Raw genomic sequence first — 14,746 nt, forward strand, 5'->3', positions numbered from 1 at the left:
AAATATCAAATATGCTCAAGTCATCATCAAGTCAACAGATGGAAGTCGATTCAAGTAGCAAGTCATTGGCGTTCAAATCCGAGTCCAGTCGTAAGTCTTCATAGATTTTATCAAGTCAAGTCAGAAGTCATTAAAATAATGACTCGAGTCTAACTTGAGTCCAAGTCATGTGACTCGAGTCCACACCTCTGTTGATAGTTTTGAGGAGCAGGTAGGTGTTCTAGGGGGCGCTCTTTACCTGCTTTTAGTTGTTAGCTGTAATGCTAGTGGTTAGCAAGTTCAGTTCACTGATCATCAATAAAAAGCACAAGAAGAAGAAAAACGAAGTTTGCTTTTTTTTTGTTGGCACCATGGCAGAGCCAGGAAGTAAAAGTAAAAAAGTAATGTCTTTGGAGGTGAAGCAAAGAGCTAAAACCAGAGTGAACATTTGCGTGGCCTACACTAGTTGGAGGGAGCTAAAAGAGACTCAAAATTATGGACTGATGGTGACCTGGCTTTGTTGCTGCTGGACTTAAGTACCAATATTTTCTGTCTAACAGTGTGGATCTTTGTACTTTGTGGTTTATTTTAGTATTAGCTGGCTCGTGTTAGTGTTAGCTCGTTGTCACTAGTTACAGCAGGCTGCAGCAGGGTTGTTTACGACTGTTGTAATTACACTTTCAACCAGTAGGGCAGAGGAGCAGGAAGCTGCTCATTGTTACTTTTACTGTGTCAAAAACATAGATAAATGAAAGACAATAAGCAGTGTAATGTTTGTGGGAGTAAGAAGAGATTGTTTCCAAACGTGTTCAGTTGCTGCTTCTCAGCTGAAAAATCCAGATATCATACAAACTTCATCTTCATGACACATAAAAATCCTACTTTTTGGTACCCGAGTAAGGCTACTATGGTTATGTCTGCCGTAGCTAAAGAGCACTACAGTATATAGGATGGGTTTTGCATCCATTTTCCTAGATCTCATTTATACTGTAATTGTATGCTGCTTTTTGCTAATTTATGCATAAAGTATACCTAATATGTCCCAGGGTGACATAGTAATAGGGTGGCCGGGCTCAGTCTTAGAGCTATGGTGAGGAGCTCGGACATTCGGGAGGGACTCGGAGTAGAGTCGCTGCTCCTCTGGATCGAAAGGATTCAGTTGAGGTGGTTTGGGCATCTGGTCAGGATGCCTCCCTGGGGAGGTGTTTCGGGCACGTCCTGCCGGCAGGAGGCCCCCGGGTCGACGCAGGATACGTTGGAGAGGTTACATCTCCAATCTGGTCCGGGAACGCCTTGGGGTCCTGCCGGAGGAGCTGGTGGAGAAGGCCGGGGAGAGGACGGTCTGGAGCTCCCTAGTTGGGATGCTGCCCCCGCGACCCGGACCCAGATAAGCGGAGGAAGACGACGACAACAACATATACCTAATATCATAGTACAATCAATTAATCATGGAGTTCGTTTAAACACTTGTGTATTAGCATGCTTAACTAAAAAACAACTTAAAAGTTTAAAAGCAATGTTAATACACTATCACAAAGCAAGCAATACATTTTTACAATTATAGCCAACCATAAAAATTTTAAAAGGAGCCACTTTATTGTCTTCTGTAATTGCTAATCTTTCATCATAGTTTATGTGGAGGAAACAGTCGTTTTCTGAATGATTGTGTTGCATGTGAGAAGCTGAAGACAGATCACACAGTCGGGGCAACCAGGCTAGACTAGACTAGATTAGGTGTGTCTGACAGCTTTCAGCAACGCCTCATTTCTGCATTTTTGCACATTACAGGTCCATTTTACTGTATCCTGAGACCGCTGAATCAGGTTGTACACAGACCCTGATGCTGTGCATGAGCCATGCAAGTGGTGGGGGAAGTGGGTCATGGAGAGAAAAGCTCTATAATGCACCAATTCATCGGGGCTGTCTCATAACCCCCCTCCCTATTTAAATGTTTCGGCTCAGGCAGGAAAATAAAAGGACGGGTGGAGGAGGCTGAAAATCTATAAAGGAAATGCCTCTAAAATTTAAATATCAAACAAATGAGACCTCATATTTAGGTTGTTATCTCATCCGAGTCATTTCCTTTGAACTGATGATAATCCGAAGAAATGAAGGTAATGAAATAATCACAGGGTCCTTGTTTGTACTGCATAATTTCCTGCATGGAAATACATCAGGCTTCTTCAGCTGTAGTGCCAGATGGATGTTTGATAACCCTCCGGCTGTCACAGGCTCCCACAATAGCCGCTCAGTGACCACAATGACCACACACAAAGGCAATCGTTGACCGCTGACACGGCAGACAGTCCGCCCTGAGGACCATCCCTCATTCACTCTGCTTCACCTGAGTCTCTGCTCGCTCCATAAAACCTCGATCTGGCCTCAGCAAGAGGATCCCGGAAAATCATCGAGCGCCACGAAGCACATCATCATAAAGTTGAGTTATGGACTCATGAAAGGCTCACAGATCTCTTCAGAAAGAGACTGAGTTTCAATGATGTGCATGGCTCCAACAAGCTGGATGACTCGCAAGGAGAAAAATTGCAGATGATATTGATTCTTGGTTTAGATCAGGGGTGTCAAACTCAAATTCACACTGGGCCGAAATGAAAATCTGGGGCAAACATAATATTTTTTGAAAAAGTGACGGCAAATTTGCACATTTTCTTCATCAACATAAATGCAATTTAGAACCTTTTAATTTGGAAACAAAGTTATTGTTGCATTAACACTGAATGTGGAATAACCAAATTACACACGAGCAAGTCAGTTTTAAATAAAATGCATCAGTGGTATTCATTACTTTTTTATGTTTATGTTTATTTGTTTATTTATTTGGCAGACGCTTTTATCCAAAGCGACTTACAATTTATAACCTATAGGGCATGTTGGGATCTGTGGGGGAAACCAGAGTACCTGGAGGAAATGCACGCATGCATGGGGAGAACACGCAACTCCACGCAGAAAGGCCGCAGCCGAGTTTCGAACCTTCGACCTTCGTGCTGCGAGGCAACAGTACTAACAACTGTGCCACCATGCAGACCAACTTGTGGTATATTCAGCATTTTTTAAATCTTTCCAGGATTTATGTTTTCTTGTTTATTCATTTTTCTTATTTTTATTCTCCTTTTTTCCCTCCTGTAATACGTGTCATCGCTGCTGTGACGTCTAGCTTTCCCCACTGAGGAACAATAAAGGGATTTTCTATTCTATTCATCTATCTGCAGCCTTTCCACTTCCTGTTTACTGTAGGTTAAATCTTTTCTCACGGGCCAACAACAAAATAAAAATATCATTTTATCTTAAATGAAAATGCAACATCTCACCTGTTAACTTTCATGTTTTGGAGCAGAAAAAGAGCATAAAACCAGCATATTTAAAGCTCAGTTTGCTCCACTGGTTTACTGTGATGCTCACCTGTTCCAGCCAGATACCTGCATCATGGGGTTGATCTGAGCTGAGGAGGAGACTCCTGTTGTTTTGTTCATCTTCATCATAATAATGACAACATTAGATGACAACAGGTGCTCACATAGGTTTGTGCTGCTGAACATGTCTGAGCAGCTTCACCATGTTGTTGTGTGTCGGGGAGGAAAAATAAAAACTACAGCAGCCACTGAGTCATGCTGATGTGAGCGTGTCGCTGCTCGCTGGAGTTATATCAGCTCTATCTGGAAGTTAGTTGGAAAAATTTCTCTTTCAGTCGTGAACACATTACTGAGCGGTTAAAATCTCCGTTTCTGGGCTTCAACGTTGGCCAATAGCTGAGTAACCTCGGCGCTGAGTGAGAGGAGTGTTTAGTTTGCCCGAGACAGCGGAGCTGCTGACACCGGCAGCAGACGCTGGAAAAAACACAAAGGAGGGGGCGCTTCGGCTCCGTGCTGATGCCTCAAAGCATCAGGGGAGTTGTAGACTTTGCGGTAAAATCAGCCAGTGGGTCAGTTTTAATATATTTTTGATATTTATATATTTTTTATTTATTCTTTTACTTTTCCGTTTTGCGTAAATACCAGATGTAATCTCTGAGGTACATAGGGTTAAAACATGTAAACTACCGTGTGAAGTTGTGTTTAAAACATAAAAACAAAGGGGAAATTGGTTCAAATAGGGTTTTTTTCAGAGGTTTGTCACAGTAATTTTGCTGTTCCTACTGGGAATCAATGTAATTTTCAAGGAATGTTAGTAGACCTGCATCTTGTTTAGGGACAGATGCACTGGAACTGAAAATCCAAGTCATGACAACCTGAAGTGCTTGATGTTTTTTTTCTCGGGTGGTTTCACAACCATTCACACCTTCAAGCACAGAACCGAAACACTTCACATGTCGGTCAACATCTCACAAGTGACAATGTCCTCAATGATTCCCAGGATAGGTCAGTGACTCCAACTTTCCAAACTATGGATTCCTCTAAAAAACTCCCAATCAATAACCAGAACTGAAAATGCCTTGCTGAGGAGGCCCTAGAGGCGAAGAAACAAGTAAAGTAAGTCTAGTTGGCTTTTTTCCAAGCACTTTTATATCGACTAAGCAGCATGGTAAATTTTGGCTTCATTGATTGACAAAAGTGGGTTGTGAAGCTTATATGAGTCTAAATGGTGTGTCACCGACATACATTTCCTTCTAATTATGGTAAAAACCTGGATGTAATTTTGAAGTTACAAACTGTAGGGAGCCCAAGTCGCCTTAACCTGGAAGGCAGATCTCTGTGTGTAGCCCCACCTCATGTTGATTCTACGCATTTGGACCTGGAATCTCTGCAGCAGAGACCGTATGAGAGAGGGAGGACTATGTGCTAAAATATTTTGAACTGACTGGTGAACGCACAAGACAGTGGCACTGGTTACCATATTTTGTCTTTAGCAAATCACAGTAACTCAGATGACATTTACCATGTGAACCTGGAAAACAATAACAACTCAAGGGCGTAGATTTGGCATGGACAGAGGTGATTTGTCCCCACCAATGTCCAGCGATGGCCAAATAGTTCCCACCAACAATTTGACCGCCGTCGCTAAAAAACAACAAGCCATTCCATGTCTCATTACTCTAGAGATGCAGAAAGAGTCAAATGACCTTCTCTCCTCATATGGCCAGTGTGATTGGCTGCTCATGCTGTCACGGTGGGCTCAAGTGTGACAAACTACGTCGGTTGTTAGCAGCACCAAAGCTCGAAGGAAAATGTTCCAGTCGTACGCAAGACTCCTGTGTGTGCAATGCGACGCACATGTGGCCGAAAGTGAGTGAGTGTAACCGAGGGTCCTGAGAGGATAGACTTACAAGTCCCCACCAACATCAACAGCAAATCTACGCTAATGTAACAACTCGCTCAAGCTTCATTCATTCACTCACGCGACGATCACCATGTCTTCGGGCGATTTCTGCCGGTGTTGGGAGAAGAATTTGTGCATGAAGGGCAGGGTTTCCCCCAGCACTCGATAAGCCTGGTGGCAGCTTTGCTTGGTCGCCCGCCAGGCTAACCCCAGTTTCACACTGCAAATATCAGTGGAACGGAACAGCAGCGGAGCGGCTCACTCGCGAACTTCAAAGCGGTCCTTTTCACATCGGGAGAGTCTTGGCCGAGACACGGCTTCCTCGCTGCGCTTTGCTGTACTCGCGAGATTCTAAAATCCTTCAAGACTTCCGACACTTTCCTCATTGAGAGATCACAACCCCCATGATGAATCACACCGTTGCAGTTCTCGAAAGAAACTGGTGGTAAACAAAGCCGTTCGGTCACACGTACTGACGTAAGTTATGTATAACATTTCAACGTTGCATTTTATTTTGGAAATAACCAGGTATTTTACACTGAAACCGTGTGGTTTCCTGTCTCACACTATGTGGACTGCGGAAATTGACGTGTCCCAGAAGGGGCTTGCGGAAAAAATAGAACTTGATCCTATCTTTAGCGGCGCAGAGCAGCATGCCGCTTCTGGGACGCACCTGAAAATTGCCGTGTCGCGGCTGGTTTGAAACACTCCATAGACTATAATTGGATTCTATTTGAAGCGGTGCCGCTTCGGTGCCGTTCCGTTCTGCTGATGCTTGCAGTGTGAAACTGGGGTAAGCGTGGTCCCCACCTTACAGAATCTCCTCTCCCCTAGAGTAGCTGCTACTTACCACGTGGCCAGATTTATGGTGTTTTTATTCCTCCTGAAGGAAGAATCAGAAGTTTGCTGAACTTACAGCCATTTTTCCTCTGTTTTTCTCCGCGTCTGGTTCGCTGACATCACTTTTGTGGTGCGCATTTGTAATCCTGGACTTATTTTCACACAAAACCTAAAATAGCATTTCCTCCTGATGGAAAATTATCGCGTTCTTGGCATCAGAATGCGTCATTAAAATTCATGGATGTTAATAGACCTGTGATCGAAGGACTACAAAAGGAAGCTGCAAACTTTTTCTTTGGCACATAAAAATCAATTAGAAAATAGCATTTTTAGCACCATTGACTTGTATTCATTTTACCATTCTGCTGGGGACCCATAGTCCAGAAGTGGATGGGCGTGACTGCTCCCTATTTTGACAGCAGTGCGATGATGAGGGAACTTACTTTGGAAATGAACGGGCACTGTGGCTGAAAAATGTTTGGTCCACTCCAGCAGCTCGTACCGCAACAGAGATTTAATTTGCATAAAGGTCACTTTTACTTATAGAGTGATTGCGGCCAGCAGGTGAATGATGCAACCTGGACTGATTTCTGTTGACGTTCCACAGAGTGGAGGCAAGCTTAGCATCAACCCCAACCACTTCTGACAGAGCACATTAGCCACATCGAAGAAAACAGATTTCTCAGCAAACACTTCATCTTAAAGCAGCCGTTTGAAACAAGGCAGGTCCTTCTGCTTTTGTTGCATCCGCTCTTGTTTGCATACAAGGGTGCCTTGGTGCAGGATATTGTGGAGAGCCATCACAGGGAGCTGTTCAAGCAACAAAAATAACCACGGTTCTGTTTTCTGTAACATAAGTCACGTTTAATAAAACCTCAGACCAGAACAGAACCCATTCTTGCAGGATAATAGAAGCCAGTCATGATGCAGAACTTCCACATGAGGCTGCGGGCTTTCCCTCAGGGCTTCCACCATGTGACACATCACAAAGCAAGGCAGGTGATCTTTTGTTCTGGAGGAAGAGGATGATGAAACTCAAGCACACAAACACACCGCAGCTACGGAGAGAGAGAGAGAGAGAGAGAGAGAGAGAGAGAGAGAGAGAGAGAGAGAGAGAGAGAGAGAGAGAGAGAGAGAGAGAGAGAGAGAGAGAGAGAGAGAGAGAGAGAGAGAGAGAGAGAGAGAGAGAGAGAGAGAGAGAGAGAGAGAGAGAGAGAGAGAGAGAGAGAGAGAGAGAGAGAGAGAGAGAGAGAGAGAGAGAGAGAGAGAGAGAGAGAGCAGATGAAAAGGTCCTAAAAGAGGCTGACTGCTGAAGTGCTGTCAGTTGCATTGTCTAACAGCCACTTCAATATCACAGAGCTGTCTGTCCTCAAAAGCTGAATGGAGCGAGCAATCGGGGGACAGGACGCAGCAAGGACTAAACCAGCTGGAGCACCTGGAGTCAACAGCAAGCGCAAATTCAAAAGAAAATGGCCACATAGAGGCTCGTGCTTGTTTACACATGAGCACGCATTGAGTGAGTATACACGAATGCACACGAGGTACACACTAGCAGGCGTGTATGCGACAAGCACAAGTGTACTGACTGTGGTCCATTTCCCTAAAACAGCCAATTACAATTTATGGTTATATATTTTTCTCTCAAATGTTTTCTGGCACAGTAATATACCCCGATTCACCATTCTGTCTGCTTAAACCATTAGGATAGGACAGCCAGAAAAGCTCTTCAGTCGATCTTTGATAAAGAGGTTTGCTCTGACCAGAAGGATAGGCTAACTGCTAGTCTGAGCAAAGTTAAGATCAGCTCAGAAGAGTTCAACTTCGGGCGTCCCAATCACATTGTTCTGCCCCGATCCGAGTATTTGCCAACAACAAGTCCAATCCCGATACGTCAACAATGCATTAAAATACATAAAGAAAGAGGACAGTCGAGTTGTCCTTTAAGTTTTGCTTTTGTCACTTATGTATTTTTTCTGTAACTATGTTATTTCCTTAACTTATCAGCCAAAAAAAAAAACAGCACTCATTCAGGAAGCACATTAGTTACTAATGAGGAGTTTAAGTATCTTGGGGGTGTTGTTCACGAGTGAGGGAGGAATGTAGCGTGAGATCGACAGGCGGATTGGTGCTGCATCTGCAGTGATGCGGGCGTTGTACCGGTCTGTTGTGGTGAAGACAGAGCCGAGTCAGAAGGCAAAGCTCTCGATTTACCGGTCGATCTACGTTCCTACCCTCACCTATGGTCATGAGGTTTGTCCATCCATCCATCTTCTGAACCCGCTTGTCCACTTAGGGTCGCGGGGGGGCTGGTGCCTATCTCCAGCGGTCAATGGGAAATCAGGCAGGGTACACCCTGGACAGAGAGCCAGTCCATCGCAGGGCAACACAGAGACACACAGGACACACAACCATGCACACACACACTCACACCTAAGGACAATTTGGACAGACCATTTAACCTAACAGTCATGTTTTTGGACCATGGGAGGAAGCCGGAGTACCCGGAGAGAACCCACGCATGCCCAGGGAGAACATGCAAACTCCATGTAGAAAGATCCCAGGCCGGGAAGCGAACCCAGAACCTTCTTGCTGCAAGGCAACAGCGAGGTTTGTATCATATATATTCTGATGTTTTATCATATAAAATCTCATAATTTTCTGATAATTCTGTTGGTTTATTTTCCAAGCAGAGGGACTGTCTAATCCTCATTTCCTGAATTTTACAGAAAATCATGTTTCTAAAATTATTTCAACATATTATTGTCACAATTAAAACATGTATTTTATGTAAAGGTCATTGTCCTACGTGTTCAAAAATGTCTTTTGTCAGACACTCTCACGTCTACTTGTTTGGTGGATGATAAATGACCCACACTTGTGTAGCGCCTTTCAGTGTCAGAGGACTCCAAAGCACTTTACATTACAGTGTATCATTCACCCATTCACACACACATTCACACCCTGGTGGTGATGAGCTAAAATGTTGCCGCAGCTGCCCTGGGGCGCCCTGACAGATGTGAGGATGGTGAGCACTGGCACCACCGGTCTCTCCGACCATCACCAGCAGGCAAGGTGGGTTAAGTGTCTTGCCCAAGGACACAATATAAGCATTCTCTGGTTGGAGCCGGGATCAAACCTGCAACCTTTGGATCACTGGACAACGCGCTCTACCTCCTGAGCTTCTCCTGCCTTGATTGTGACTCAAATTTGTCACTACAAGTCACATGACCAGCGCTGAACGTCATCTTGCAATGCGCAGCACCATGGACAGAAACAAAGATGAGCTGGAGGAGGAAGGAAGTTTGACGGTCAAAACATGTATAGAATTGCTGAATGAGCTGATCTGGAAGGCCAGGGCTCCCGGTGGCAGCGGTCTGGTCCTGCTGGTAATTTAACAGTCCCAGTCCATATTAGATCTCACATTCGGCCTAGAGACGAGTCCGCAGGCGGCAACACCCCCCACCCCCAGCGCTCTGCCAATGGGGAGGGCCGACTGAGGGCCGACAAGTCGTAAAAATGCCAGGGCCAAATTTTGGTCCCGGTCCACCCCTGGTGCCAAATCACGTCAAGAGTCGTCTCAAGGCACTTCACACAGTAAACATTACAATACAGGTCAGTTCATTAATCCAATCAGTAAAAAGTTTCCTATATCAGGAACCCAGCAAATTGCATCAAGTCACTGACTAATGTTAGTGACTTTGCAGCAATCCTCATACTAAGCAAGCATTTAGCGACAGTGGAGAGGAAAACTGCATTTTAACAGTAAGAAACCTCCAGAGAATCCTGGCTCAGTTTAAACAGCCATCCACCATGACTCACTGGGGGATCAAGGAGACAGAGCACGCACACGCGCGCACGCACGCGCACGTGCACACACACACACACACACACACACACACACACACACACACACACACACACACACACACATCATATATACCAAGTAGTGTTTCTATGGTTACATTGTGATTTCTTAGTAAGCGTTATTGTATTCATCCTAGTGAATCTATAATTAAACAGGTAAACTAGTAGTAGCACAAAGTGTCTCTCCGTTGTGGAGCTGATGGAGAAGAATAAATTAGGCTTTAATGAAAACCTGTACATCCCAATGTTTTATGTTGTCTTTAAACACATTTCTAAAAATATTTTTAAGATATAAAATTTTAACCAGTCTGGGTTTTTCCTGCAGTTGCTGTAAAATCTTTGAGAATGTCTGATTTAAGATGGTAACAGTACAGTTCTTGATGGCTGTGGCTAACTGTCAGCTTCTAAATCAAGTGAAAAGTACATGTGTAAATATTAGCTCACCAGTTCCTAATCCTTTAACTAGTTTTCCTACAGATAAATATCCTTATCTTGGACTTTGCATTGCGGGCAAAACAGTTGTCCAATTCGAAACAATTTTGCTCATTCACAGGAGAGACAACGTGACCTCGATATTTTTTGGAAATAATTGTGTGTCTGTGTTGGCAGAGGAAGGATAATCTATGCAAAGCTCTGAAGCTGAATCCGAGGTGTTGAAAGCCAATAAGGCCGTATCAAAACGAGGGCAGAGTTAATTAATCATCCCGGCTTCCTTTTCATGGCCCTCCCATGGCTGTCCCGCGGGCCTAGGAGAGTGTGTTTTCCTTGGGTGTGTATGTGTGTGTGTGAGGAGGGGCGGGGGTGTTGCAGGTTGCAGCTGAGATGGTATTAGCATATTGTAATGTGAGCCAGTAGACTGCTGAGCTTCTGTACGTCCGCTCAGCGATAAACAGGAAACGAGTGACACCTGCCCTGCCACTGACCGGAAAATAATGAAAAGTGACATTCAAAAGAAAGAAACTCAATTAGTTTCATTTAAATCACAATTCGGGCTTGTTTGGCTCATTAGGAAATGTATGTTCCGCGTCAATTCAGACATTTATCTTCGATTTTCCCACAAGAATTGTTAATTTATATTTTTTTTACATTTGTTTTGATGGGCAGATGGGTGCAAGGCGCCAACGATGCATACGTGTGTGAAAGTTTGTTGGGAGCAGACAGACTTAAACGATCCAGAGTGCTGTGTTTACAGTCCTGTGTAATAGATTTGAAGTGTCACAACTCTGTTTCTGCTGCTTAAATAAATCAAAACACGTTTTTTTTTTTTGCTTTTGTGCAAACACGCAATTATGCCATATATCAAAATGTGACTTTCAGCCACCATAATTAAACTTCACAAAGAGAAAAACAAAATGTTTTTCTAAAGATTTCATTCCTGTTTGTTTTCTATGTTTTCCCTCCAGCTGTCTCACCATCCATAATTACTCTTAATGCTCTGCGGCTGGCAAGTTGCTCCTCTTTCCTTACTGCAATGCAACGCAGGGCCTGTGCCCAAATTCACATCTAAGGAAAGCTTAAATGCTGCATTTGTTGTCCTCTAACAATATATCACAATCCAAACACAAACAACTGCTACAAAACGTCCATAAACACATCAATTATAGTAAAGACAAGTTTTAAAAACCGTTTCAGTGATGTGCGTCTTAATGGAGCCAACTAATGTCTTGGAGTTGTGCGTGCATGTGTGTGCGCGTGTGTGTGTGTGTGTGTTGGGGGTTCAAGGTTCTGTGTTTGAAACAGTGTAAAAATCCAACCAAGGATCCCTGACTCTCCAGCTTCTCATTGCCCTACTCCATTAGTCACTATCCACTTCCTGTTAATGTAATTAGTTAAAGGACATATGGAGTCTCGCTGCTCTGCAGAGGCATTTGTCTGCATATTTGGGTCCATGTTGTGGAGGAGACAAGCGATCCCCTGGATCTACAATAAACACCTCTGGCTTACTCACTCAGAGGAAGTGCCGCAAAATAGACACAGGGATACGTTCAGAAAAACAATCTATTTCATTGATTTATTGTGATGTTCCTGCATTCATTACGCTTCCCTTGCCAATTTATTTTATCCTAAAAAGGAAAATAAAACCAGCTGAATGGAATTGGTGGACCGTCACAGTCGACAAGCACCCTCAGACATATATAGGTGCTTTATTTTTAGCACTGGCTGCTGCCACACTGGTGACTCCCTCTGTCCACACAAACACACACACAACGTGATGTAATCAGCTGTCACAAGTCGTAATGCATCCCTAACAGCGTTGGGGTAAACCTGTACAGATGGCAAACCAGTCCCCTGATTCAGACCTGGAGATGCATCAGAAACATGAAAGTGTAAAACATGGTCAAGGACTCCAACGCAGTCATGAAAGATCATTGGTTCAAGTCAACAAACCTGAGAAGCATTAGGACCGAAATGTCCTCAATGCGCATAAACCTCTTGGATTCATGTGTTCCCAGAGCGACCCCTGCCTTCTCTCTGGGCCTTGAGGTGGTTGTAGACGTGGGTGCACCAGAGGGCAGCACGTCAGCCCGCTTCCTGTCCTAACTATCTCCCTAGCAGAGCGGATTGCTTTAAGGGAGCAGAAATGGACAAAAAACTCACCGCCAGTAGCTCCAACAGAGGGATGTTCCGGATCCTTCCACAGGCTGATGTTACATCGCAGTCCCTAAACTGGCTCATCCTTCGTCCTCTTTTATTTCGCCCTCACCGTCCTCTTCTTCCGCTTCGTTCTCCACTTCTGCCCCAGCTGCCTTGCTGACTCTCAGCTGCTGCCAGCCACCGTGTATGTGTGTTTGCGTTCTGCCACATGTGTGTGTGTGTGTGTGTGTGTTGGACCAATGATGCAGCAGACAGCGGTGCAGCCTTGGCAGCAAAGTGCCTCTTCTGGATTCTAGTCTCTCCTCTATGAGGCCACATCAGCTCTAGTCAATATTTAACCAGCAAGTCAAGTTGGATTAAACCACCTGGGCGAATAAGTGGTTCGCTACCCAAGAGGATGTATGTGGATGACGTTTAAAGTGTTTGTGTGCAAAGCACAACATATCTGCTAGTTGTGCTTGCATGTCAGGTCATAAAACATGAACACTTTCAAGAGGAGCTCAGATTGGTTTTTTTTCTTCAGTTCAAATAGAAAGTGCAGAGCAACACGCTGTTAATCTGTCGTGAGGGTTTCATTGACACAAGCTAGTTTACAAATCAACCTCCTGTGCCTCCCAACAGTGTCAACAGGGTCTTTGTTGTTCTGGTTTTCCCTAAGATCCCTGAAGGAATGGATTGCTACATGAGGAATATTCAAATCTGGATTAACACTCCTCGGTGCACATTCTTAGAGCCCTAGCTGGACAGTTCTATAAGAAAATGCCACTTCTGCTGATTTTCTGACGATTAGTGAGCACTCCTGCCGTCTGTTTCTGTCACTTTTGCAGTATTTGGGTCCTACTTGGGTCCTCCACCCACAGGCCCATTAAAAAATGATTTTCTATGTATGTATGTTTATTTCGTTTTACTCTCTCCTCTTAATTGTATTACCAACCTCAGTTGAACTCTCCATCTAACCAATGATCTTCAGACTTGCGCTCTATTTTTAGCCACCTACTTCCACCTGTAGCAGTCAGTATCAGTGAGATTTGCTTTGGATCTTTGGTTCTCCCAGTTCTAATACAGGACTCTACACTGACCATCATACACAACATTATTCAGCTTATGCTTGGCTGCTCTGTCCTTGATTTGTAAACTAGCTCACTTTAATGAAGTTGAATTGAGAAAGTCCTTGGATGAGATGCAAAGCCTCTACAAGGAAGTAAAAGATTTCCAGTTGCCTGTTATGGTGAATCTGCAAACAAGCTAGGTTTTGAATGCAAATAGGGTCATGGATCAGTCACCCCTCCCCTCAGGTATCTTCCCTGAGACGCTTCTGCTGGAACTGGAAACCCACAAGATATTGCTAAACACCAGTCATTGTTTTCTAGGTCCAAACTCATTTTAATCCAGTGTTTTCTCTGTAGGGGCCCTCTGCCCCAGGGTCGTGGTCAACTGTTGCTTCCTGGGTGCTCTACAGGTAGTGTTTAGGTGGAGGTGGGGGTTTATGCTCCCCCTCCTTTGAGTGCCCCATTTTAGTGTGGAAGACCTGATGCTGCCGGGGCAGACGGCTCCTCTGATGGCGTTTCCTTGCCTTACCTTACTTGGCTCATCTGGACTCAGTCGAATTTAATTTTATTTACTGATGTGATTGTGTGTGTGTGTGTGTGTGTGTGTGTGTGTGTGTGTGTGTGTGTGTGTGTGTGTGTGTGTGTGTGTGTGTGTGTGTGTGTGTGTGTGTGTGTGTGTGTGTGTGTGTGTGAATTTGGGGTCATTTTAATTCTGTAAAGCACTTTGCTTGAAAAGCTCTTTATAAATAAAATCTGATTGATTGAAATGTTTTTTGTTGTCCATGACTTTGAATGGTGTTTTTCTTTTTGGTGTTCTCAGTGGTGTTCTGATGCTAAATAGCTAAATACACGAGTGCATAATAAATAGTGGACCCAGGGAGGCGCGATGGTTTGGCGAGACCGACGATTGTTCAGTCCAATAGTTGCTTTTGGTCCAAAAGGTGTGGAGGAGGTTTTTAGAAAAACGCAAGAGAACCACTTCATTAACATTTGTCTTTTTTCTTTTATTTATCTTCCCTATATATTTATAGCTATACTACGTTAGAACTTTGTTATACATATATATATATATATATATATATATATTTTTTTTTTTTCCCATAATTGTAAGATTGTAATTTTACAAAGCTTAAAAGTTTAAACTTCCC

General features: G+C 43.9%; 1 protein-coding gene across 4 annotated transcripts in view; it reads right to left on the minus strand.

The window, feature by feature from the left end:
• Positions 1 to 14,746, minus strand: part of LOC107377236 (nck-associated protein 5) — a 216,269-nt gene that overhangs the window by 157,364 nt on the left and 44,159 nt on the right. The window contains exon 1 of one of the 4 annotated variants that reach the window (XM_070547095.1): positions 12,553 to 12,747. The exons of 2 other annotated variants lie outside the window; for them this stretch is intronic. In XM_070547095.1, the coding sequence (XP_070403196.1) occupies positions 12,553 to 12,630 (78 nt within the window). In that variant the 5' untranslated portion in view covers positions 12,631 to 12,747. Of the gene's footprint in view, positions 1 to 12,552; positions 12,750 to 14,746 lie in introns of those variants that run through there. One more of the 4 variants, XM_070547106.1, reaches the window with a different exon arrangement.

The sequence above is a fragment of the Nothobranchius furzeri genome, chromosome 2 (genome assembly GCF_043380555.1).
Source record: "Nothobranchius furzeri strain GRZ-AD chromosome 2, NfurGRZ-RIMD1, whole genome shotgun sequence".
NCBI classification, from domain to species: Eukaryota; Metazoa; Chordata; class Actinopteri; order Cyprinodontiformes; family Nothobranchiidae; genus Nothobranchius; species Nothobranchius furzeri.